This window comes from Tasmannia lanceolata, unplaced genomic scaffold, assembly GCF_043159265.1.
Source record: "Tasmannia lanceolata isolate RefF3 unplaced genomic scaffold, GAP_Taslan_0.1 ptg000026l, whole genome shotgun sequence".
Lineage (NCBI taxonomy): Eukaryota > Viridiplantae > Streptophyta > Magnoliopsida > Canellales > Winteraceae > Tasmannia > Tasmannia lanceolata.
Genome location: NW_027518703.1, coordinates 7,205,721 through 7,230,275, shown reverse-complemented (window position 1 = coordinate 7,230,275; position 24,555 = coordinate 7,205,721). Strand labels below are relative to the sequence as shown.

At 44.1% G+C, this 24,555-nt stretch overlaps 2 protein-coding genes across 2 annotated transcripts; one reads left to right on the top strand and one right to left on the bottom strand.

The window, feature by feature from the left end:
* LOC143858669 (D-glycerate 3-kinase, chloroplastic-like) lies at nucleotides 1-4,961 on the bottom strand. The gene is made up of 12 exons (XM_077369372.1): nucleotides 4,664-4,961; nucleotides 2,470-2,870; nucleotides 2,304-2,383; nucleotides 2,123-2,174; nucleotides 1,943-1,984; nucleotides 1,767-1,845; nucleotides 1,564-1,595; nucleotides 1,410-1,478; nucleotides 1,213-1,287; nucleotides 973-1,089; nucleotides 768-818; nucleotides 1-309 (listed from the first exon to the last, which is right to left on the bottom strand). The coding sequence occupies exons 1-12, from the start codon at nucleotides 4,944-4,946 to the stop codon at nucleotides 172-174; spliced, it is 1,419 nt and encodes a 472-aa protein (XP_077225487.1). The 5' UTR covers nucleotides 4,947-4,961; the 3' UTR covers nucleotides 1-171.
* A 6,965-nt stretch (nucleotides 4,962-11,926) lies between these two features.
* Nucleotides 11,927-14,697, top strand: LOC143858636 (uncharacterized). Its single transcript, XM_077369331.1, has 3 exons — nucleotides 11,927-13,300; nucleotides 13,384-13,826; nucleotides 13,916-14,697. Exons 1-3 carry the CDS (start codon nucleotides 12,322-12,324, stop codon nucleotides 14,378-14,380), a joined length of 1,887 nt encoding a protein of 628 aa, XP_077225446.1. The 5' UTR covers nucleotides 11,927-12,321; the 3' UTR covers nucleotides 14,381-14,697.
* The last annotated feature ends 9,858 nt before the right edge of the window (nucleotides 14,698-24,555 follow it).

The window sequence follows — 24,555 nt, the reverse complement described above, 5'->3', positions numbered from 1 at the left end:
TGAAGAAAAAATTTCATGCACTTGTATATTTATTGCTGGTATTACAGTTACATCAAACTGCTAAGTACTAGGAATTTTCCCATGGATGAAATCAAAGGCTGCAATATAATGAATACATCTTGTCAAAAGAAAAAAAATGCCTATATTTTGCTCTAACGAATTAGTTGTCAGCTAAGCCATTGGATTCCTATCTTCATCAATTTCGACGACGAGAACGTGCTCTGGATCCGACCCACTGGGTCCCTCTGCGTACAGTGTGGGAAGATATGCTTTGTATGCAGGCAGATAACGTGAAACAAAATCAATAACCTGCAAAATAATTGGTAATTCAGTATACCATAATCAACCACCCATGGGGCAAAAGAACTTAAAAGTGTTTAGAAACATGTATGAAGTACAAGAGAACTAGTAAAAGAAAATTAACAGTGTTTGGAAATATGGATTAAGTACTCAAGAACTCAAAAAGTCAGTTCCACTCAATCATTAAAGGACAAATCAGTTTTGTTGAAACCCAAAAGAACTTGATTATAAGGGCCAAAAAAGGAAAAAACCCCAACTATACATAAGCTTGGATTTCCACCTTTTTACAAGATGAGTTTCAAGTTTCTAAACAATAGTAGATAGAAAGTTCCATATGAAAATTAGCAGTTCGAAAGAACAACATCAGATTTTATGTTGGTTTTAGTATATTACATGGTACTATTGTATTATTGCAATGAGGAGAATTAAAAAGAAGATAGAATCAAACAATGGGTAAGGAAATGCACCTCTTCATCAGACATGCCAGTTTTTCCATCTGACCTCATGGCGATCTCGGCCTGCAGTCATAAATGAGACTGTTATAAGGGCAATGGTGGCTTAACTCAAATGAAACACAGAGAACATATATACTGATTATTTTCCTAAGGATTCCCATACCATCAAAATGCAACTATGATTAATAATTCACCGATGTATTACCGAATAACTAACCTGCAATCGCCATTGGAAAACGCAATTTGGCTCCTTGATCTTGATAACTAACCATGACTGTATGAACTTATCCCATGCATCATAATAAGCTTTGAGGTGTCTGTTTACAACCTCCAGCTGGAAAACGAAGTTTTGTGTGAATAAAATTGATCTCATTAACAAACAATAAACAAGTGAATTTCACAAACACAAAAGTAATAAATCAATAATAATACTGGACCTTTTTTTCCTAGGACTAACCTGTGGATCAACTTCTTTGACAACTTCATCAGGAAGGGGTTTGAAACCTAGCATCCAACCCTCAAACAGGAGAACCTGAATGACCAGAACATAAAAGAATAATATGTCAACAAAGACATAGTATACATTGAACTAAAGAGGAAAGCAACCAGAAAGGATAGGGTCCTCTGATATTAATTTCAAGAAAATGTTCTTACCGTTAATGGCCCTTCAACCTCTGGCCATGTCGAAGGATCAGCTCTGTCACCTTTCCCGCCATAGGCCGACTGTATGTGCATTAGAACAATCCATAAATAACTGAGAAACTGTGGAAGCATATCAAGAAATGAATTGTGTCCTGTGTTTGCTTACCTTATCATACCGGGGAACCTTCATCTTCATACCTGAATATCATATATAATTGGTTATTATTTGATCGAAGCTGATGCTAACAAATAATCATATCTTTAAGTAGAAAAGGCAAAAATTAAATTTTTTCCCCTTAGCCACTAAAGATAAATCAACAATAGATCATAACTACATATGCATTGAATGGAGAGAGAGAGAGAGGGTACCTTCTTTAGTTAGTTTCAATAAACCCGTAAGTGTATCAATGGAGAATTGCAAATCATGGCTTCCAGCATTTCCTCGAAGCTGAAAATACAAGGATTAAATAATCATCAGGACATGATTCTCAAACTTTTATGAATAGATAGTTTTAAAATTTACATAATGTCATATTGATTGATACCTCTAAGAGAGAATTTCCCGCATTTTCATTCCTCAATTTAGCCTACAGTTAATAGCATGCACATAGCAAATCAGAAAACAGATAAAAAAAGGGCGGCCCAGTGCACGAGGCTCCGTACATCTAGCCCTCCCCAGACCCCCAAACAGATATAAGAATAATCCATACAGACAATATATCTACCTGATCCTCTGCTGTCAAATACAAATCATCTATTGATAATGTAGCAGAATTCCTGAGAAAAAGTAAGTGGATATCAGTGTAACATTCTTCATAAGCTCATGTATTTTTTAAAGAACTTCCACCAATAACTTAAAATTTTAACTGATCAGATTTCCATAATTTGAAAATCATATGACCTTACCTTCCAGTGAGCCGAAAGAGGTAATCGAGAGCAAAGACAAGTGTAGTCTTCCCACTACCTTGAGGAGCACTAACACCAATCTGCAGCAAAAAAAAAAAAGTGTTATGTAAAGCCCAAATTCATCAAGGTTAATACTATAGTCAGAAGAGATGGAATAGCAGTATACCACTAAAGGAGGAATCTCATCTCCATCTTCAAACTTGGACCTGTGATCCAAGATCTGATCTTCGCACCAGAAAAATACCGGTATATAATAGTGAAATAATCTTGTTTTCTGAGGAATCGTCAAGTTCAGTTCATTCAACTGAAACAGTCGGCACAATTGGACCCCACACTCTAACCACCTGTCTATAGTTGCCTCAACCATTTCTGGAGTTAGACCCAATTTCTTCATTAAAGGACCACTGCATATGAAATCGAAAAGGTCCTGAACAGAGGAAACAATTGCAGGCGATGTTGGAAACACCGAATGCAACTGCCCCAGCTTCGTTCTGTGACCAAAGAAAGTATCACAATATGGGGACGTGTCTTGCATCCAAGCACATCTTCGAGCTGAAGAGTAAAAAACTGGAAGAAACAAAGCTGCCGTTAGTTCCAAAAGTTCCAATGCGTCAAAATAAAAGTCTCAGTACATATTCCCATGGTTACCAGCTCAAGAGGAACACCAACATTTACTATAAACAAGATTCATGAGAAACACCTAATTCAGAATAACAAATAACCTAGTGTGACAGAGGCCTGAAAACTAGAAAGCATGGTAGGGAATACGTATGCACTTGAAAGTTTAGAATAGAATTTACGAACACGAATTAGAATCTCTATATGATCTAACTTTACAAATTACAAAACCCTCCAAATGGCACAAAACTTAGGTTTCAGAATCTTAGAAATCATGGGGAAGATGACATCGGTTAAAATTATTAGAAATCTCTAGTCATTTTGTTCCTACTCTACCTTCAAAGATCTGCGTATAAAGATTAATCTAAACAAGCCCTTGTGGAGAATCATAAGCAAGGTTATTTAAAAAATAATTCTTTAACTTACAATCCAAACACCTGATAATATCCTGTTCTCCTTAACCATATCGTTTACTAAACCAAGAATGTAAATTTAGACATACTAGGATGAATGTTGACTTTGTGTTCTCATGAACTCAAACTAATCTACTTCAAGAAGTGCCAAAACCAAAAGAAGATATAGCGATAAGTAGCACTATCACATACTAGTTTTGGGGAAGATTTGTTGAAGGAAGTTCTAAAGAAAAATAACCGAAAAAGTTAAATAAAAAACTAAGAAACCCCAGGAAAAAAAAGTAACGATCAAACTAGGCCATTCTAAGGGAAAGCTGTCCAGCTGACTAATTTTCAAACAGGACTTTGAGAAACAGAGTTTATCCTTTGCAATTAATCACATGCAAATCTAATAATCTAAAATACAGAGCGAATAAATTCTTGGAATCAAGCCTTTTCAACTAATAGCAATAACAATAATCTCACAAATTAGGGAAAAGGATTAAGTATCAAAAAATCAAATTAGGCAATTTCAATTCATCCTAATATAGAAAAAATAAACCAAAATACTCAGAAGATCAACAAAATCGCAAAGCTAGGGAGCATTTTGCAGAGTCAAAAAAGAGAAACGAGATTCTATCTCCAACAATTTGAAATCACAAAAAAAAAACCCATACATTTTAACATCAAAATTATCATAAAAGAACGGCGAGAAACGCTGAGAGAATTACAATTTTATTATCATTATCCTAGCACTAAAAGAATCATAATCCAGATAATTACTAAAAATACCATCAGTATTCTAATTAAAGCAATTCCCAAACTAACCCAATTCAAACATGTCCAACAAACACGAATTGTAAAGATGGAAGAAGCTAAAATAATTATTGGGTTTAAGGAAAAATCAGCTTCTGGGTCGTGTTCTCACCTGGTATTACTGTTTGGGAAGGCATTTGGGAGAGATTAGAAGAATGGTATTTGGAGAGATTATGAAAAAAGCGAGGTAAAATGATGGGGAAAGAAGAGAGATAAGTTTGGAAAAAAAAAAAGCAAAAATGAAACATTAGTTAAAGGGAAAATCAATCTGTGGGTTCTGTTAAAAGCAATTTCGGTGTATAACAAACAAACATACAAAAATTCTAAAATGGAAGAAGCTAAAAAAAAACATCATATTAAGGAAAAATCAGTTTCTGGGTTGTGTTTAATAAATTTGTGGGTTCTGTTAAAGCAATTTCCAAACTAACCCAATTCAAAGGTGTGCAATAAACAAACAAAAACAAATTCTAAAATGGAAGAAGCTAAAAAAAACATCATAGTAAGGAAAAATCAGCTTCTGGGTTTTGTTCTCACCTGGTTTTGCTGTTTGGGAAGGCATTTGGGAGAGATTGGGAGAATGGTATTTGGAGAGACTATGAGAAAAGGGAGATGAAATGATGGAGAAAGAAGAGGAAAATGGTTTGAGTTTATAGGGAAGAGATGGGCATGAAAGTAGTAGAGGATGGTGGTGCTGAGCTACAACCACGTTCAAAGTTATCATCTTTCCTAACGAAGCTTCCCTATCTCTCTCTCCGTCTTTCTTACGTGTAATTGCGTGTGTGCCAAAAGGCTCGAATTTTAAGCTCCTCGAATCCATCTGTTGTTGCTGATGTTGTTGGCCAAATTACCCAATTGCCCTCTCTGTTCTTTTTTGTTTCTTTCTCTTTGTTTTCTTTCCTCTTAGTTTTTTAATTTTTTAAGAACAGCTTATTGGGTCAGCCGGTTCGGACTGGGTCTGATGGACCGGGATTATTGGACTTCTTTTTTCTTTCACCGTGACCTCTGTCTAAATGGGTGGACCACCACGGAAAAAATAGATTTTAACCAATCAATGGATTTTGCTTTAGGTTCCTTCTTTATCCCTGTTTTTTTCTTGCTCAAAATCTAAGTGACATATGCTCCCCTTTTTTAACTTGGGACAGCCTCCTCTAGCGTATTTATGACTACTCTTTCAGACTTTTACACTAGAGGGGGCTGTCCCAGGCAATAAAAAATGGGTGAATATATCACTTCCCATATTCCATGAAAGAGAAATTCCAGGGTCTAACGGGAATGAATTTTCCTAAAATTGAAAGATAAAAATGCATATAGATAACATATTCTTGAGAAACTCCTAATAGGCACACAATAGAAAATGTAACTTTTCTATTAGGACAATTTTTAGCCAAAGCCCATCAGGTAGTTAATGGGCTTTTTATTTCAGACATCTCTCTCTCTCTCTCTCGCCTCAAAGAGCAGAGGTTCCAATCATCTTCTCCTAAACTCTGCATAGTTTAAACACCGTAAATGATGTATCTGTCCCCTCTTTTTTCCCTCGGGCACCCCCTTGTACTAAGAAAGGGGGGAGAGAGAGAGAGTAAATTCTCACCTTGCTTTCCTTTGGTTGTGGGCTTGTGTGAAACGACTAGTCACAATCACAAGTGCTGAAATACAGAGGAGGGGTGGCCTGGGAAAGAAAAGGGGGAGAATATATCACTTCCCTTTAAACACCACGCCACATATTTAAAGGTGGCCCTAGGACGATGATATTTTCACTCCCCCTGCAGTTCGTATGCGCCCCCCTTATAATGTGAACAGTAGGTAACTTTAACGTTTTTTTACGTCCAATCACGTTAACCGAAAGCCCTTCTGCAATGGTCCCTAGCAAATCCCTAAATTTATACTCGGGTGAGTCAACAATAATTGTTGCAACAAGTTTTTTTGTCGCGGAAATTATACCCATGCCCACCCCCTGGCGCGGGCGAAACGGATAAAATCCCCCCTTTAACACTTTCTGTGAGAATGGCTCACTGCTTGACGATAAATCCACCCCCTTTATTTTTTTCTTTATCTTTACAACTTAACGAATAACGTCCGGGGGGGTATTAGTTTTAAATTAAATAGGTTCTGGATAATTAAAATTTAATTCTGTCACAAGTTATTGAGAAACAACCAATTACTCCAAAAGCTTAAGTTGTTAGAGTTGATGTTTTTTGATCATTTATAATTCAACACTCCTCCTCATGTGCGGACCCTCTTTGTCTGTGTTGGCCGTACACGTGGCACATGAGGCCCTTCTTTTGGGTTGGTTGTAGAGATGATTTTTTTAATATCAAGAAGTTGTTGAGTTTTGAACCCAGACCTGCAGTGCCTTGATACCATGTGAAACAACCAATTACTCCAAAAGCTTAAGTTGCTAGAGTTGGTGTTATTTAATAATTTGTACTTCAACTGTTCAATCTAAATAGGAGAGTGGCTAACACTTGGTATATCTAACTCAAATCTCATTTATAAATATAAGTCTTTTTAACGGGGACAAATAACATTAAGACCTAATGATTTTCATCTAGATGGTCCTTGATCCATCAAGACAATCCCTGGGATTTTATTGATCTGTGGATAAGGACTTGGTTAAATTAGAAGACCCTTCCAGTTATCATTAGTATTTGCAAACAGTAGCATTTTCAACATACAATAATCAATAAATGAAAATCGGATGATTATAACAAGAGGTAAGATGTATTTTTTGCATTATGATTTGATTAAAATTCAAGACTCTGCAAATGAAGGGCCTAATCTTACCGCTTTCACTGAGGCTCTGTTTCTTTGGACGTAAAATGGGCATAAAAACAAAATTTTTTGCTCATTTCGACACTAAAAATTGAGCATAAATTTTGTTTTACGTCCATTTTACGTCTAAAGAAGAAGAGCCTACCAATAAGTCTGTAGGAACATGTGGTCCTAAAAATTTTCCTAAGTAGCTTCCGTTCGTGGACGCATGTGGTGCTAAATTCCTCCTAGGTCTCTCTCATATTAGAAATGGATTTGCCACTGTTGTCAAATTATAGGATCACCCATACAATTCATCTAGAAATCTTTAGAAAACAACAAAACGTTGTATCACTTGTGGTCATGAAATTGAGCCACGCATATTTTTATTTGGCAAATTTCTTGTTTCGTGGCCAATACAAGATACAAGCTTATCACCAAAAAATTTACCCATTGTACAGTCCATAAGCGATATACAGGGGACTAATACCCGCACTGCCCTATTTTTATCATGACACTGCTCATTTCATTTCACTTTTAAACCAGCTGTAAAAGACCATTGCAATTCCCAAAGGCTTTCTCTAGCCTATTTTTAAATTGTAAAACAAGAGATCTGCTAGGGACCATCGCATGAGGCGTTTTGCAAACCAGCTAGCTGCTCTCTCATGCAACAGCCGTTCCGCAAAATGCCTTCTGCAATTGTCCCTAACAAATCCCTAAGGGGCTGTTTCGATACCAGATTTAAGAATCTTGGATTTCCTCAAAATCTTGAATGGGAGACAAGAGAAGGAGTTTCTGATTACTCGCTCTTTTTCCCGTCGAGCCAGAGAGTAGGAGATGGTCCCGTGTTTCCAAGTTTTAGAATCAACTCTTTGAAAGTTGTTCACTTCTAAACCTATTATAACTAATTGAAAACAACAGAATTTAAAAAAAAAATTTAAAAACAAAAAAAAAAAGATGATATTTTTATGTATAGGCGTGAATGCGTGCAACGATTATGTGTAATTGTTGCAATTGAATTGATTGAGTTTTCGGAATAAATAGATCAGTCGATTAACACTAGAGTAGAGATTCAGAGTTGATTAAGGCAATTTTCGTTTAAGATTATGACAACCGATTGTGAGTACCAAACCGATTATTTGACTCAAAAGTACGTTTAAATTTGTGTTCGAATAGGTTGTGCCCAAAAAAAAAAATCATTTCCACAGGATGATCCCAACCCTCCAATCTAGAAAAGAACTGCATATCATGGAAACCTCCAAAGAGCAGAGGGTTGTGTTCATCGTGTGGAAATGATTTTTGGGGCAAAACCTATTTATGTTGTGGCCCATCAAATGGACGGTTTGGATCATCCTATGGTGTAAGCCGTACAATACTTTTTGAAAAATAATGTACCATAGGTGCTTCCACTGTACAAAAACTAGTTTTTAGGCCTCAGGAGGGTGGCCATGGGAAGAAAATGGAGAGATTATAAGACTTCCACTGGCTACACTGATAATGAGCCCAACAAAGAATTGGGCTGTTTTTGTCATTCTTCAAGAAGGAAAACACAATTGCGTAATAAGATTAGATCAGGGGCATTTTGGTCATTTGACGAAGAATGTAGATACGTTAAAGAGCGACGGATTATGAGTCATAAGTAAACCGCCCGAGGAACGACCTGTCCGAGAAAGGCAGGTCCGTGTGTTTTCTAGATGAGAGCGCGTGTGTGAGGAGGAGGTGAAGAAGGTGCAGATAACGATGATCGCGAGAGTTCCAAACCAATTGCCTAACCCTTCCCTTTTAGGAAAAGCCACGCCCCTTTTGACTTCAACTCTTTTATTTATAATGTTCTGAGTAGAGGCTAACCAGCAGCTGCCGACAACCGGTCCCATAGTATGCATGTTTGGCAACTATGAAAAAAAAAAAAAAAAAAAAAAAAATTACATGGTACCCAAAGGCATGGTTTTAAATTTCAACTAAAATCCGAAATTTTCAGGTTTCGGTCAACCCGGAAACCGAAATTGGGGGTACCCATAACCATGCTTTTAAATTTCGACCAAAATCTGAAATTTCGGATTTCGGTGGAGACCGACTCCGAAATCACTATTATCTGAAACGGTACTTAATTGTGCCGAAATTTCGTTTTTCCCCTAAATTACAGCCAAAAAAACCTGTTTTTAAAATTATTTTAATATTTTACCAAAATTTCGGCCGAAATTTTATATTGAATAAAATACTCTTTTCTTTGTTGTATGGGATTTCGACCAAAATTTTGAAATTTCAGGGGTCCAAAACCGGTACCGAAACCAAAATTTTAAACCATGCCCACTACGTTACATTATTTCGACCGAAATTTCAGTGGAAATTTCATCTGAAATTTAAGAAAAGACAAGCTAAAATCTCAATGTTTATTAATTATTTAATATTTTCCCGGCCGAAATTTCGGTTTCCGTGAGGACCAAAAAGCAATCCGAATCGGAGATCTGAAACCGTGCCCAAAGACGAGAGAACGGCAGAGAGGGTAGGGTGAGAGAGTTTAGAGGGTAGGAGCGAAAAGCATGTGATGGGGTTGGTAAACAAAGAAAAAATATTCCCTACTTCGAATTGGATTTTTTTTGTCTTAATACTCTCTTGAGTTTCCTCCCTATCGATTCTCTCTTTCCATCACGTCTTTTCCTGCCTCGGGACCTCATATTTTATAATCGAGGATAGTAAAATTCTGGATTTTACAAGCTAAAACTTAGATTTTATAACCTAAGACCTAAATTTCTTCAAATGTGGTGTCTTGGGTTCAAGGCAAGGCAAGAGCATCGGACCATGGAGATTGGCTAAGTTTTTGGATTAAATTATTTGTATGATTAACGACAATTTTCTTTCTTTTGTTCATGTCCCTCGGAGCACCAACGATTTAGCAGATCGGCTCGCTAAATCCGGGGCATTGAGAGATAGGTAAACTTTCATGGTTGCCAAACATGAAGATACCTTAATGTGGTGCCCCTACTAGACCGTCCATCTGATTGGCTCTTGCGCTTGGGTTTTATATGCAGCTTTTGGCAGTCAACTTTGAATGGAAAAAAAATTCATGGCATTAGATCTTGTTAGACCAAAAATCGGTAACAGGTACAGCAGTGGCGTAAGAGCTGAGAGCGAGCGACGAGGGAGGTTGAGTATGAGTCCTGCGGTGAGTGCTTAGTCCTGCACAAGGCAAGCGAGGTCAGAAGACCAGACCGGGTTTTACTCCGGACAGGCCCTTCGACACTCAAGTCAGTATGAGCAGGAGTGAAGGGGAGATGTCTTAAGAGTTTAGGGAGAGAAGGGATTTTCGCATTACCCATCAGTCTGAGCTTTAGTCCCCTATTTATAGGGAAAATCTGTTGAGGTGTCCTGGACAGGTGTCCAGGACAGGTGGCGGCCTGTGAGAGGCTGGATCTCACCTACTCTGAACAGGTGGCAGCCTGTGAGAGGCTGAGTCTCACCTACTCTGGGACAGGTGGCAGCCTGTGAGAGGCTGGGTCTCACCTACTTTGGGACAGGTGGCAGCCTGTGAGAGGCTGGATCTCACCTACTCTGAACAGGTGGCAGCCTGTGAGAGGCTGAGTCTCACCTACTCTGGGACAGGTGGCAGCCTGTGAGAGGCTGAGTCTCACCTACTCTGGGACAGGTGGCAGCCTGTGAGAGGCTGGTGTTTTCACACCCCATCAGTTGCCCCCCAGTTTTCCAAGTCATTGAAGGACTTGGGAAAGTGTGATCACTCGTTTTTCTGGATGGGGAGACGTTGTTCGGGGGTGAATCGAAGAATTTAGCACGGAGTCCGGAGTTCGCAGTCCGGATTTCGGAGTTCGGAGTTCGCAGTCCGGCGTCCGGAGTACGGCTTCAACCGGACTGGCTCCTGGCGCAACACAGAGTCAAATATCCAGTCCGGAGTTCGCAGTCCGGAGTCCGGAGTTGGGAGTTCGCAGTCCGGAGTACAGCTTCAACCGGACTGGCTCCTGGCGCAACACAGAGTCAAATATCCAGTCCGGAGTTCGCAGTCCGGAGTCCGGAGTTGGGAGTTCGCAGTCCGGAGTACGGCTTCAACCGGACTGGCTCCTGGCGCAACACAGAGTCAAATATCCAGTCCGGAGTTCGCAGTCCGGAGTCCGGAGTTGGGAGTTCGCAGTCCGGAGTCCGGAGTTGGGAGTTCGCAGTCCGGAGTACGGCTTCAACCGGACTGGCTCCTGGCGCAACACAGAGTCAAATATCCAGTCCGGAGTTCGCAGTCCGGAGTCCGGAGTTGGGAGTTCGCAGTCCGGAGTACGGCTTCAACCGGACTGGCTCCTGGCGCAACATAGAGTCAAATATCCAGTCTGGAATTCGCAGTCCGGAGTCCGGAGTTGGGAGTTCGCAGTCCGGAGTACGGCTTCAACCGGACTGGCTCCTGGCGCAACATAGAGTCAAATATCCAGTCTGGAGTTCGCAGTCCGGAGTCCGGAGTTGGGAGTTCGCAGTCCGGAGTACGGCTTCAACCGGACTGGCTCCTAATGCTTCATAGAACGCGTTATATCCAGTACGGTTTTTTCCGGACTGAATTTTGTCTTCTAGCGGCCAGTTCGGTGCGGACCGGACTGATTTTTGTCGTCTTGTGAGAACGCGTTATATCCAGTACGGTTTTTTCCGGACTGAATTTTGTCTTCTAGCGGCCAGTTCGGTGCGGACCGGACTGATTTTTGTCGTCTTGTGAGAACGCGTTATATCCAGTACGGTTTTTTCCGGACTGAATTTTGTCTTCTAGCGGCCAGTTCGGTGCGGACCGGACTGATTTTTGTCGTCTTGTGAGAACGCGTTATATCCAGTACGGTTTTTTCCGGACTGAATTTTGTCTTCTAGCGGCCAGTTCGGTGCGGACCGGACTGATTTTTGTCGTCTTGTGAGAACGCGTTATATCCAGTACGGTTTTTTCCGGACTGAATTTTGTCTTCTAGCGGCCAGTTCGGTGCGGACCGGACTGATTTTTGTCGTCTTGTGAGAACGCGTTATATCCAGTACGGTTTTTTCCGGACTGAATGCCGAGTGCGGAGTGCGGAGTGCGGAGTGCGGAGTGCGGAGTGCGGAGTGCGGAGTGCGGAGATCCATCTTTGGGACGTGAATGTTTACGCGCGTGCTTGATCGTATTGATGGTGGGAGAATGTGTCCGTCATAAATAGGGGACACGTGGCGCAATCCGGATGGCCTCGAGATGCGTGCATCGCATTTATTACCCCACCGCCTCTGAAAAACTATATAAGGAGGTTTACCCCCCTTCACTTTTTACTTTTTACCTTTCATCTTTTTTCTCTTCTTGCTCTGGGAGTTTCCACTTCTCAGTTCGCAGCTCGCAGTCCGCAGATCGCAGATCGCAGTTCGCAGCCCGTAGCTCGCAGTCGCGTTCCAAGATCTTTTAAGAGCTCCACTCACCGGTATTCCTCTCAGCCCTTCCTTTTACTATGTCTGATAGTACTTCCGATTCCGAGTCCGGTACGGGGTCCTCCACTAGCAGTATTTCGGAGTTTAGGATGCCTCAGGAGCCTTTTTTGGCTAGTCCGTCTGATAGGATAGACCTTGTAGATAGTGACGACGGAGGGGATAGGGATGAAGTGATCTTAGATCTGAATGCCACTCCACCCTTGACTGGCAGTCTCCCGCGAGCAGGAGGGAGTGTTGAGAGCGACGTTGCTGAAGCGTCCACAACATTCCTTCCTGGCCGGGCCGTGGAGGTGATCGCTAGAGCGCGGATGGATGCCGATCCAAAATACAACTTGCGAGCTCTAGTCGAGGAGAACTACCTCACCAGGTCTATGCTGGGAGATATCAGGGATAAATACTGTGTGCCCCCGAGATTTGAGCTGAGGGCAGCTATAGAGGGAGACAGAGCCTGCAACGAGAGCCAGGATCTCTGTATTTATGAGGAGTCACTGAGGGCAGGACTCCGATTTCCGTTGCACCCCTTTTTCTCAGCGGTGCTGCGATACTACGGACTAGCCCCGGCCCAGGTAGCTCCGAACTCATGGAGATTATTAGTTGGGTTTTTATACCTCGTCCACGGTCGGTTAGAGAGGAGCGTGACTTTGTCACTGTTCCGTGCTTGTGCACACCTGAAGAAGCATAAAGAAGGGGGCTGGATCTACATTAGCCAGCGCCCTGAACGGAAGATAATCACTGGCATTCCTTCGTCGATTCACTCGTGGAAGAACAGATTCTTCTATGTTGTGGATCAGGAGGCCAGTGAGCCCTGGTCCGTCCCTCTAGTGTGGGACACTCCAGATACCTCAAAACTGAGTCGAAAGCCGCTCCTCGAAGGTGAGGACAGTATAACATTCGCCTTGATGCGGAAGGAGATTGAGCAATCGGGCCTCATCCGTTGTAAGGAGTTTTCTGAAGAGGCGATTCTGGTCGGGCTGGGCGTGAGTGCCGCGACTCCAGAACGTATGTAGCTAGACTTGTCTATGCAATCTGTTTATTTTTTTATATACTTGCTTCTGACCGTTGGCTGCTCATTTGTCTTGCAGAGATGAAGAAACAATCAACCGTCGAGAAAATCAGGCAGGGAGCTCAACCGCGGGCACAAGAAGGTGCTCAACAGGCGCAGCAGGAGCGCCAGAAGAGAAAAGCGACTGTGCTGGGGAGTCCGGCCCCGTCACAGGGCATTCCTCCCCCATCCCAGAGGCCCAAGACTAAGGTGAAGCTAGTAGGCCCCTTTGCTCAGGGCGGTGGCTCTTCTAAGTCCGGTGGTGCTTCTACCGGAGCCGGTTCTGGGGCTCGCCCTCCTGCGGGGATTAGTGAGCAAGTCTTTCGACCCAATTGGGCCGTTCTGAAGGATGACACTGCCTTAGGCGAGAGCCGGGTAGCAGCAGAGCTTATGAGCAAGTGTTTGCTGCAGAAGGACAAGCAACAGGTCCTTTACGAGCCGCCAGCTACAGGAGAGGAGGCTGTGTTGTCCTCCGCTTACCAGGTAAGGAAGTAGTGCTTTGATTTGCTAACTTTCTGCCCATTTCTTCCTTTCACCATACTGATGCCTGTTTCTTTCTGTTCTTTCTTCAGATCTTGCTATACTATAATGACCTCAAGGAGAAGAGTAAGAGCTTCTCCCAAGCCATTACTTCATCTGAAGAGGTGAACGGAAAGTTGGCCGCTGAGGTGCAGGAGCTTCAAACGAGCATTGGGCGAATAGAGGAGGAGAAGAAGTTGTTAAAAGAAGATCTGGCCGCAGAGAAGAGGAAACTGGCCAAGGCTGCTGAAGCCATGGAGGCTCAAAGAGGAAGGGCCACTGACAGGCAGGAGAAGGCAGTAAAAGAGGCCACAGAGGCAAAGGAGGCTGAACTTTTCAGCCTGTCGAGCGAGGCTTACAGTCTTGGATACTACGACTGCCTCCAGGAGCTCCAGGCCTGCAATCCAAATCTATTGATGCAGAACATGACTCTCCCTGCCAGGCCGAAGATTACTGATGAGGAGCCAGATACTCCTGCTGATACTCCTGCTGACATCACCTCTTTTCCAGATGCTTAGAGATTTTTTTTTTTTGTTTTGTCTTTGTTTTGACCTCTTTTTGTAATGGTCCTTGAGACCCTACAGCTTTTACCAGCATGTTTAAAGTGAATTTTGTAATGGCCCTCGAGGCCCCACATATTCTGATCAATGAAATTTGTCTGTCTCTGATACTTCTCAGCTGAGTGATTTGCTTGACTTTGTCTTTTTATTTTGATAACCTGTGAGTGAGGCCGTTGATGGTCGAATTGCGACGAACTGGTCTTTTAACAAGTACCCAAGTTTTGTGAACTGGGTTTCCAGTGAGTACCCAAGTTTTGTGAACTGGGTTTCCAGTGCGTACCCAAGTTTAAGAACTGGGTTTCCAGTGAGTACCCAAGTTTTGTGAACTGGGTTTCTAATGAGTACCCAAGTTTTGTGAACTGGGTTTCCAGTGCGTACCCAAGTTTAAGAACTGGGTTTCCAGTGAGTACCCAAGTTTTGTGAACTGGGTTTCCAGTGCGTACCCAAGTTTAAGAACTGGGTTTCCAGTGAGTACCCAAGTTTTGTGAACTGGGTTTCCAGTGCGTACCCAAGTTTAAGAACTGGGTTTCCAGTGAGTACCCAAGTTTTGTGAACTGGGTTTCCAGTGCGTACCCAAGTTTAAGAACTGGGTTTCCAGTGAGTACCCAAGTTTTGCGAACTGGGTTTCCAGTGCGTACCCAAGTTTAAGAACTGGGTTTCCAGATATAAAAATGACACTGAATTTGCAAGAAGATTTTTTATTCATAATAACAAATATACAAATTTACAAGATCACCTTTTCACGCCGGATAATTCGACTACTGATAATATTTCCTGAGGTTTTTGGAGTTCCATGCATGAGGTAATAGGTGCTCCTCCAGTGTCTCTAGCCTGTAGCTTCCTGGCCGGATAACTTCCTTCACTCGATAGGGTCCCTCCCAAGTTGGGGAAAGTTTCCCTACTTTCGTCGGCTGGGAGACGGCTGCCTTTCTCAGGACCAGATCCCCTGTCCTGAATTCTCTGGGGCGGATTTTGGAGTCGTGATAATTCGACACCTTCTGCTTATAAGCGGCGACCCGGATTCGAGATTCCTCCCGGATTTCTTCTAATAAGTCGAGGTTGGCGCGGAGTCCGTCGCTGTTCAGTTGCTCATGGAAACTGATGACTCTGGGAGATGGGGTGCCTATATCAACAGGTATCACGGCTTCAGTTCCAAAAGAGAGGTTGAATGGTGATTCACCAGTCGTCGTGCGAGGAGTGGTGCGGTAAGCCCACAGAACATGGTAGAGCTCATCTGCCCATCGGCCAGCCTTTTCATCCAGCCTTTTCTTTATCCCTTGAAGCAAGATCCTATTGGTTACTTCTGTTTGCCCATTGGTCTGGGGGTGAGCAACCGAAGTGAATCTCTGTTCAATCTTTAGGTCAGAGCAGAACTTCCGAAAGTTCCGGCAGTCGAACTGTTTGCCGTTATCTGTGATTAAGGCACGGGGAATCCCAAATCTGCAGACCACTGCCTTCCAGAAGAAATTCTGTATATTCTGCTCAGTGATCTGGGCTAGAGGTTCTGCCTCCACCCACTTGGTGAAGTAGTCGATTGCCACTACTACGAATATGCGCTTTCCGGAAGCCGGTGGAAAAGGACCAAGAATGTCCATCCCCCATACTGCAAAAGGGAGTGGACTGATAATTGGGGCCATCGCCACAGCAGGCTGGTGGATGGTGGGGGAGAATTTCTGGCACCTCTCGCACTTTTTAACCAAATTCAGCGCGTCTTGTCGTATGGTGGGCCAATACAATCCTCTGAGGAGTACCTTGATCGCCAGGGCTTTGCCCCCCAGATGTTCTCCGCAGATTCCTTCATGAGTCTCTTGCAATGCGTACGCGGCGTTACTTGGTCCCAGACACTTCAGGTACGGGAGAGTGTAGGACCTTTTATACAAAATGTCACCGCTGAGGGAGAATCGGGCGGCTCTCTGTATCACCTTACGGGCTTCCTTCTTATCTTCGGGAAGTTTCGCGTCCCGTAAGTAATGAATGATCTCATCCATCCAGCACGGCTCGTTCTCCACCTGCATTATATCTGCGGCTTCCCTTTCGATGCTAGATCTTTGTAGAAATTCCATACGTATGCTTCCAAGAGTGGTGTATCCAGAAGCAGCCAGCTTCGACAGTACATCTGCTTTGGCATTTTCTGTCCGCGGTATTCTGATGACCTCGAAACTGGCAAACCGGCTGGAGAGTTGATGAACCTTAGCAAGATACTTAACCATACGCTCATCTCGGGCTTCGTAGACCCCTTGGATCTGATTTGCTACCAGCTGTGAGTCGCAGTATGCTTTTAATTTCCGGGCGCCGGTCTGAATTGCTAGGTTCATTCCGGCAAGGAGGGCTTCATATTCTGCCTCATTGTTGGACGCACGGAATCCGAATCTCAGAGCATAATCCGCAGTGAACTCCTCAGGCCCAGTGAGGATGAGGCCTGCTCCACAGCCGTTTTTATTTGAAGAACCGTCGACATATACTTCCCAAGTTGGTGTGCTGGTCATGGAGTCCTGCTCTGCCAGGGGTTGCAAGATTTCTGTCTGAGTTTCTGCTATGCATTCGTCAGGAACCGCTTTCTCTGCAACTGGGAGTTGTACCGTTTCAGGGTCGGCGACTTGCTGGGGGATGGTGCACTCCGCTACGAAATCTGCCAGTACTTGGGCCTTGATGGCTGGCCTTGGAGCGTACTGGATGTCGAACTCGCTCAGCTCTACGGCCCATTTCACAAGTCGTCCGGAGATATCTGGTCGATGGAGTACTTGCCGGAGCGGCTGGTCAGTCAAGACCTTTACAGTATGAGCTTGAAAGTACGGTCTTAATTTTCTTGCAGCCATTACCAGCGCGTAAGCCAATTTCTCGACCCGCTGGTACCTTGTTTCTGCGTCGTGAAGAACCTTGCTGACATAATAGATTGGTTTTTGCTGGCGGTGCTCCTCGCGGACGAGGACAGCTGCCAGTGCCGTGGAGCTAACGGAGAGATATAGAAATAATTCCTCACCTGGCTCCGGCTTTGTTAATAATGGCGGGGAGGACAGATACCTTTTCAGCTCGTCGAAGGCAATCTGGCATTCTTCCGTCCAGGGCGCAGTTTTGAGGCCCTTAACCGCACTGAAAAAAGGCAGGCATCTCTCCGCCGATTTGGAGATGAAGCGACCCAGCGCCGCTATCATTCCCGTGAGCCGCTGAACTTCTCTGATGGTTCTTGGGGCGGTAAGCTCTACCACAGCTCTGATCTTCTCGGGATTTGCTTCTATCCCTCGCTGACTCACCATGAATCCCAAGAACTTCCCCGAACTGACACCAAAGGTGCACTTGGTGGGGTTGAGTTTCATGTTGTGCTTCTTGAGGACCTGAAATGTTTCTCTGAGATCAGACACGTGGTCCTGTGCGCTTCGACTTTTGACCAGCATATCATCCACATACACTTCCATATTTCGGCCGATCTGGTTCTGAAAAAGTCTGTTCACCAGCCTTTGATAAGTAGCTCCGGCGTTTTTGAGGCCGAAGGGCATGACTCGGTAGCAATAAGTCCCTTGATCTGTGACGAATGAGGTCTTTGGTATATCCGATTCGTACATCCTGATCTGGTTATATCCGGAGAAGGCGTCCATGAAGCTCAACAGTTCATGACCCGCTGTGGCGTCGATGAGCTGATCGATCTTCGGGAGCGGGTAACTGTCCTTGGGACAAGCCTTATTCAGATCAGTAAAATCGACGCAGGTTCTCCACTTTCCATTAGTCTTCTTGACTAGGACTACATTTGCTAGCCAGTCCGGATATCGAATCTCGCGAATAAAGTCAGCCTTCAGAAGCCTCTCCACTTCTTCTTTTATTGCCTGTCGCCTTTCAAAAGCAAAGTGTCTCCTTTTCTGTTTCACCGGTCTGCAGGTTGAATCGACACCAAGCCTATGAGTGCTGATCTCTGGATCGATGCCGGGCATATCGGCAGGAACCCATGCAAAGACATCTGCATTGCCCTGGAGAAACTCGGTGAGTTGATGTTGAATGCTACTACTAAGGGAGGAACCGATCAGAGCGACTTTCTCACCGTCCTCCGGGCACAGTGGGATGGAGAGTAGGTCCTTAGCGGGTTGAGTACCCCTGAGTTCGTCCCTTACATCAAGCAGTTCGATTGGCAGTGATTCCACTGCGTTTTTACCTTTCAGTGCCATTGCATAGCACTCCCTTGATTGAGGCTGATCTCCGCGAACTTCCCCCACACCATTAGGGGTTATGAATTTCATTTTTTGGTGGTAGGCTGAGGCGACTGCTCGGATCAGATTCTGGCCAGGCCGTCCCAAGATAGCATTATAGACCGAGGTGGCCTTCACTACCAGGAAGTTAACCATGGCGAATGCTTGACGAGGTGGGTCTCCGACAAGAACGGGGAGCTCAATCTGCCCCACTACTTTCACGACCTCTCCAGAGAAGCCGAACAAATCTGAGTTCGCCGGCCTTAGACGGTCGTCGCCTATCATCATTTTCTCGAAGGCATGGTAGTATAGAATATCCGCTGAGCTCCCGTTGTCCACAAGAATTTTCTTTACCTCCCAGTTGGCAACGAGCATGGTTAACACCAATGCATCGTCGTGGGGCAAAATAAGGCTGTCCAGATCTGCGTCTGAGAAGGAGATCTCATTCTCCGTTCTTGACTTTTTGCTGGTTGTGTGAACGGCGTTAACTTGCCGTGCATATGCTTTTCGAGCAGCAGAGGAGGTGCCCCCGGCGGCTGGTCCGCCCATGATTGTATTGATAACCCCCCTTGGTTGAGATCGGGGTGCCTCAGGCTGCGCGTCGGTGACCTGAGAAGTCTTATCCTGAGGAGGGGGCTGCGGTGATCTTCGAGGGCTACGGCCCTGGGGACTCTTTCCTTTGCGCCCTTGGGTGCGGCCGTCATTCTGGATGTATTTTTTCAAATAACCCCGGCTGATCAGCTGCTCAATTTCTCCCTTGAGCTGCCAGCAATCCTCTGTGTCATGGCCGTGGTCCTTGTGGAACCGACAGTACTTTGAAGGATCTCTTCTGTTTCCTTTGGAGATCATTCTGGGCGGCCACTTCACAAACTCCTCCTCACTGATCGCTGCCAGTATGTGCTTTCTAGAGGTATTGAGAGGTGTGAAGTTCTCTTCTCTTCTCTGAGGGGGTGGAGACTTCTCTTTCCTGGGAGGTTTATCCTCCCTACGCTGTTTAGGCAGATTCTTCTCTTCAGAGGTTATCCTCCGGTTTGAATTAAGAGCTGCCAGTGTTTCTTCCACTGTTATGTACTCTTCTGCCCCGGCCATGAGATCCGCCAGTGAGTGCGGATTTTGCCGAGCCACCGCTCGACGGAAATCATCAGATCTTGCACCGGTGAGGAGTGCGTTCATAGCCGCTGAGGGATCTAAATTGGGCACCTGTAGTGCCTCCCTGTTGAAGCGGCGGACGAACACCTTCAGGGGCTCATTGTCTTCCTGTCGCAAGGCCATCAGGGAGGCTGTTGTTTTCTTTGGCCTGCGGCTGCTCATGAAGTGGCGGACGAGGTCCTCTCCAAAATCGTCGAAATTGTTGATGGAGTTTGGTTTGATCCTGGAGTACCAGTCTCTTGCCGCGCCAGTGAGCGTCGTTGGGAAGGCTCTGCAGATGAAGCTGTCGGAGGCGCCGTGGAGGAGCATCATTGTTCTAAATGTTTCCAGATGATCCACGGGATCGGTAGTGCCGTCGTACTGAGGGACGGCAGGCATCTTAAATCCTCTGGGTGCTGGAGCACTCAGGACATCCTTAGTGAATGGCGTTCTGCTTGAGAACGCTCTAGAGGCGGGCCGGCTCTGGTCCTTCGCCAATTCCTCTATCCGGTGGTTCATCTCCTCCATTCTCTGTAGCAGCGGATCCGTTCTGCGGTCTGGGGACCTGATTCTTCCCACAAATGGGCTTGCCGCAGAACCGGACTGACTTTCCGGACTCCTACGACGAGGTCGAGATTTTGCCGGTGGCAAACGATCTTCGTGAGGCCGGCGCCTCTGCGTGGAGCGAGACCGCGATCTTTCGCGGTGATGAGGTTCTGTCTGGGCGTGCCTCACTATGGGGCGATAAACTTGTCTAGCGGAGTGATGAGTTCTGCCCTCCCCGTGACGTGATGACTCTCCCCTGTGGACTCCTTGGGCAGATCGCGGGGCCTCTGGAAGAGGTGGAGGGGGTGCTTGAAGTAGTTGTTGGTACTGACCAACAAGGGCCGTCATCTGCTGGAAGAGGGCTTGGACTTGCTCCGAGGTGGGCACGGGATTGTGATGCTCCGAGCGAGAAAGGCTTTGGTCGGCAGAAGCTGCCACTACCATCGAGGCGATTCGACCACTCCGGGTCCTGCGAGGTAGCGCGGCTTGGTCGTTCTGCGCAGAAGCTAATCGCGCACTCTTGCGCCCTGCCATTTTGTAAGTGAGATGTAAGAACAGCTTTTAGTTCTTGGTCCCACGGATGGCGCCAATCTGTTAGACCAAAAATCGGTAACAGGTACAGCAGTGGCGTAAGAGCTGAGAGCGAGCGACGAGGGAGGTTGAGTATGAGTCCTGCGGTGAGTGCTTAGTCCTGCACAAGGCAAGCGAGGTCAGAAGACCAGACCGGGTTTTACTCCGGACAGGCCCTTCGACACTCAAGTCAGTATGAGCAGGAGTGAAGGGGAGATGTCTTAAGAGTTTAGGGAGAGAAGGGATTTTCGCATTACCCATCAGTCTGAGCTTTAGTCCCCTATTTATAGGGAAAATCTGTTGAGGTGTCCTGGACAGGTGTCCAGGACAGGTGGCGGCCTGTGAGAGGCTGGATCTCACCTACTCTGAACAGGTGGCAGCCTGTGAGAGGCTGAGTCTCACCTACTCTGGGACAGGTGGCAGCCTGTGAGAGGCTGGGTCTCACCTACTTTGGGACAGGTGGCAGCCTGTGAGAGGCTGGATCTCACCTACTCTGAACAGGTGGCAGCCTGTGAGAGGCTGAGTCTCACCTACTCTGGGACAGGTGGCAGCCTGTGAGAGGCTGAGTCTCACCTACTCTGGGACAGGTGGCAGCCTGTGAGAGGCTGGTGTTTTCACACCCCATCAGATCTTAAGAAGAGTCATGAGATGATTGGCGTGAGGGGCTAATCAGTAGTAGTGGGCATGTTTCATTGTAATACAATGAAACATGTTGCTTGTGAGAACAGCCACACGGTCCGAGGGATTTGCTAGCTAATTTCGCGGAAAGGCATTTCACGTCGGCCTTTTGCATGTGATAACAGCCACACAGGTTGACTTTTTGGCACATTTTGTCTTATTCGAGGTGGCTATTCTCACATGCAAAAGTCAGACGCGAAATGGCTTTCCGCGAAATTGGCTAGCAAATCCCTATAAAATATAATCCAAAGAAGAAGGGGTGGAAATGCTGGAATCATTTCTCATTTATAAAATATAATCCAAATTTTCAATTAGTGATGAACCTTTGAAACTTAAATAAGTCCCCCCCATATGTCAACATTTATTAGGCAAAATTCCTTTGACAAAATATGGGATTTCCTTTCAAGGAACCTCATAGGGTTTTACTGTTAAATAAGGATATGCTGTGACTCCATGCATAAATCATGGTAAATGTGATAAAGTCTGTTGATTAGCTGGCACTATCTTTACTGGGATGATGCATACGCTGTAAATCAAATTCAATGCATAAATGATGGAAAATCTGATAAAGTCTGTTGATTAGCATTGGGCCCATCTTTAGTGGGATGATCCTAGCCCCACCTTTGGACAGCTTAGTTTGAATGCCACACACCACCAAACACCTTGCAATTACAGGCTGATTGGATGCACAAGAAATAATTTTGTATCATATGCTTCACTGTAATACAATGAGGTGAGCCCACTACAGTATGATGGATCCTACTTTTGACTGATTTGAACTTTCAATTTGAAATATCACCCACAAACATATCTTCCTTTCTTTGATTTGAACTGTCCATTTGTTAAGTTTGAATGCCACAACCACCAAACAGCTTGCAATTACAAGCTGATTGGATGCACAAGAAATAATTTTGTATCATATGCTTCACTATAATACAATGAGGTGGGCCCACTACAGTATGATGGATCCTACTTCTGACTGATTTGAACTTTCAATTTGATACATCACCCACAAACATATCTTCCTTTCTTTGATTTGAACTGTCCATTTGTTAGAGAAAACAAAAGAACGTTTTGAGGGGAAATGACAGGTCGTAATTTAGTATCTCACTGATTATGGTCTAGTTTAGATATTCAATTTTACTGGACTATGAGGGTAATTTGCATGTGTACTTGCAATCCAACCCTAAATCTTAAGACATTCCTTTCAAAGTTTGTTCGTTGAAATGAGAATTGAGCCAAAGAAGACTTCAAATGGCATCTTAGCTGGTCTCTTTTGGTAATACTATGGAAACCCACAAAACTAATAATACCACAGTCTGCATTGGTTGACTGGTGGTTCTGTTTGGATTGCTGGAAAAAAAATTCTAGAAGAAATTTTTTTCCTTGAAACAATTTAGAGAAATTATATGATTGTGTCTTATTTAGACAAATAATATCCTAAAATTTAAAGGTTCTCCTCCGTTTGGTTGCCAGAATTTTTTTGGTTTTTGGGATTTTTGTGGAACAAAAAACTTCCTGGGAGACTGGTGGGAAAAAAAACTCCCTGGAAGTATCCCGGTAAAATAAAAATCCCATGTTTGGTTGACTGGACTATGGTGGGAAAAAAAATGCTTTGTTTGGTTACTTGAACTGTTGGGAAGAAAGAAAATCTTCTGCAAGCTTATTTTTGGTTCGTGGGATTATTTTGGTTTTTGGGAGTATTTTTTTTCCTTCCTCGGGTTCCGTGCAGGGTTATTTTGGTTCCTGGGATTATTTTGGGCCCAGCAACCAAACGTGGGTTTCCTACGGAAATTCAACAAAAGTCCCAAGAACTATAAACGTGGGTTTCCTAGCTGGTATTTCATAATCAATTAATTATTTCCAACCAGGGCCCAGGAGTTAGCTCAAGAGCAAGTGACAGAGCCATGAATTAGCTCCACGGTGCAGAGAATTGGTATTTCATAATCAATTAATTATTAGAAAGACAAAAAATCAATAGATGGCACAAATTTCAATTTAAATATCTTTAATTTAAAAAATCCTTTAATATTTATTTTTTCATGCAAATCAACAATTGAAGCATCTGAGGCTGCATCAATCGGGGATACACGACAGAAGGAATTGTTCTATCTCTAAATTTCACCTTCACCGAGCATAGGTTTATTTCAAAAATCTTTTTTCTTTTCTAGAGAGAGTTTATCCCATTGTCCTAGGTGACTTTTCAAATTTAAGAACAACCTTGTTTTAATTATGGGCCCACTATTGTGGGACCCACGATAAGGAATTGGAGATCATCTGAGCCATTTAATATGTTATGGATAGTTGATCTTTATCATGTGTGGCCGCTAGGTTGGCTGGGTAGATATGCGCACCTAGGTCGTAGTGTTAATGTGTCGTGCTTTGTTCGTAATGCTTCCTTGAGGAGGAAGGGGAGTGGAGCCAACTAAAAGCCAGGACGTAGAGTGGAGGGTTCCCTTCTACAGCCGGAGGTTTCGTGTTCATGAGCATGATGTGACATGTTATTGTGATAATCGTTGGTGAAGCGCCGGCACTAGAGCTGTTGGATCAAATATCAAGGGCAGTACTTTTGACGTATAGCCCACACGAGACTTGACGGTCGGGCACCATATAATTTCTTACCCTGAATAAAACTTCGGATCACGCTGATTTTTTATTTTTATTTTTTTGTGAGCGATGCTCTACGGCACCGATACTGTGAGCTAGTGGGGGACCCATCCAATCTTAGCTCCCCACATTTATTTTGAACATTAAAATAATAGTTTCAGTAATTTTAGCAACAAAAGAGAATTTTGAATAGGTCGAAAAATGGAAATTCTGCAAAACATTTTCCGTTTCTAATATGCCCGAAAATTCCAGCAATCCGAACAGGGCTGCTACTATTAAGCTTTTGGTCACTTCTCACCCCACATTCATGTCCTCTCAAGTCTGCTTCCAACCTTTCCTACCCCTCTCTCCAACCACTTGATAAACTAATATTCCATGTAAAAAAAAACCTTCCTGGCTGCCAAAAGATGGCCTAAATACAATGTATAA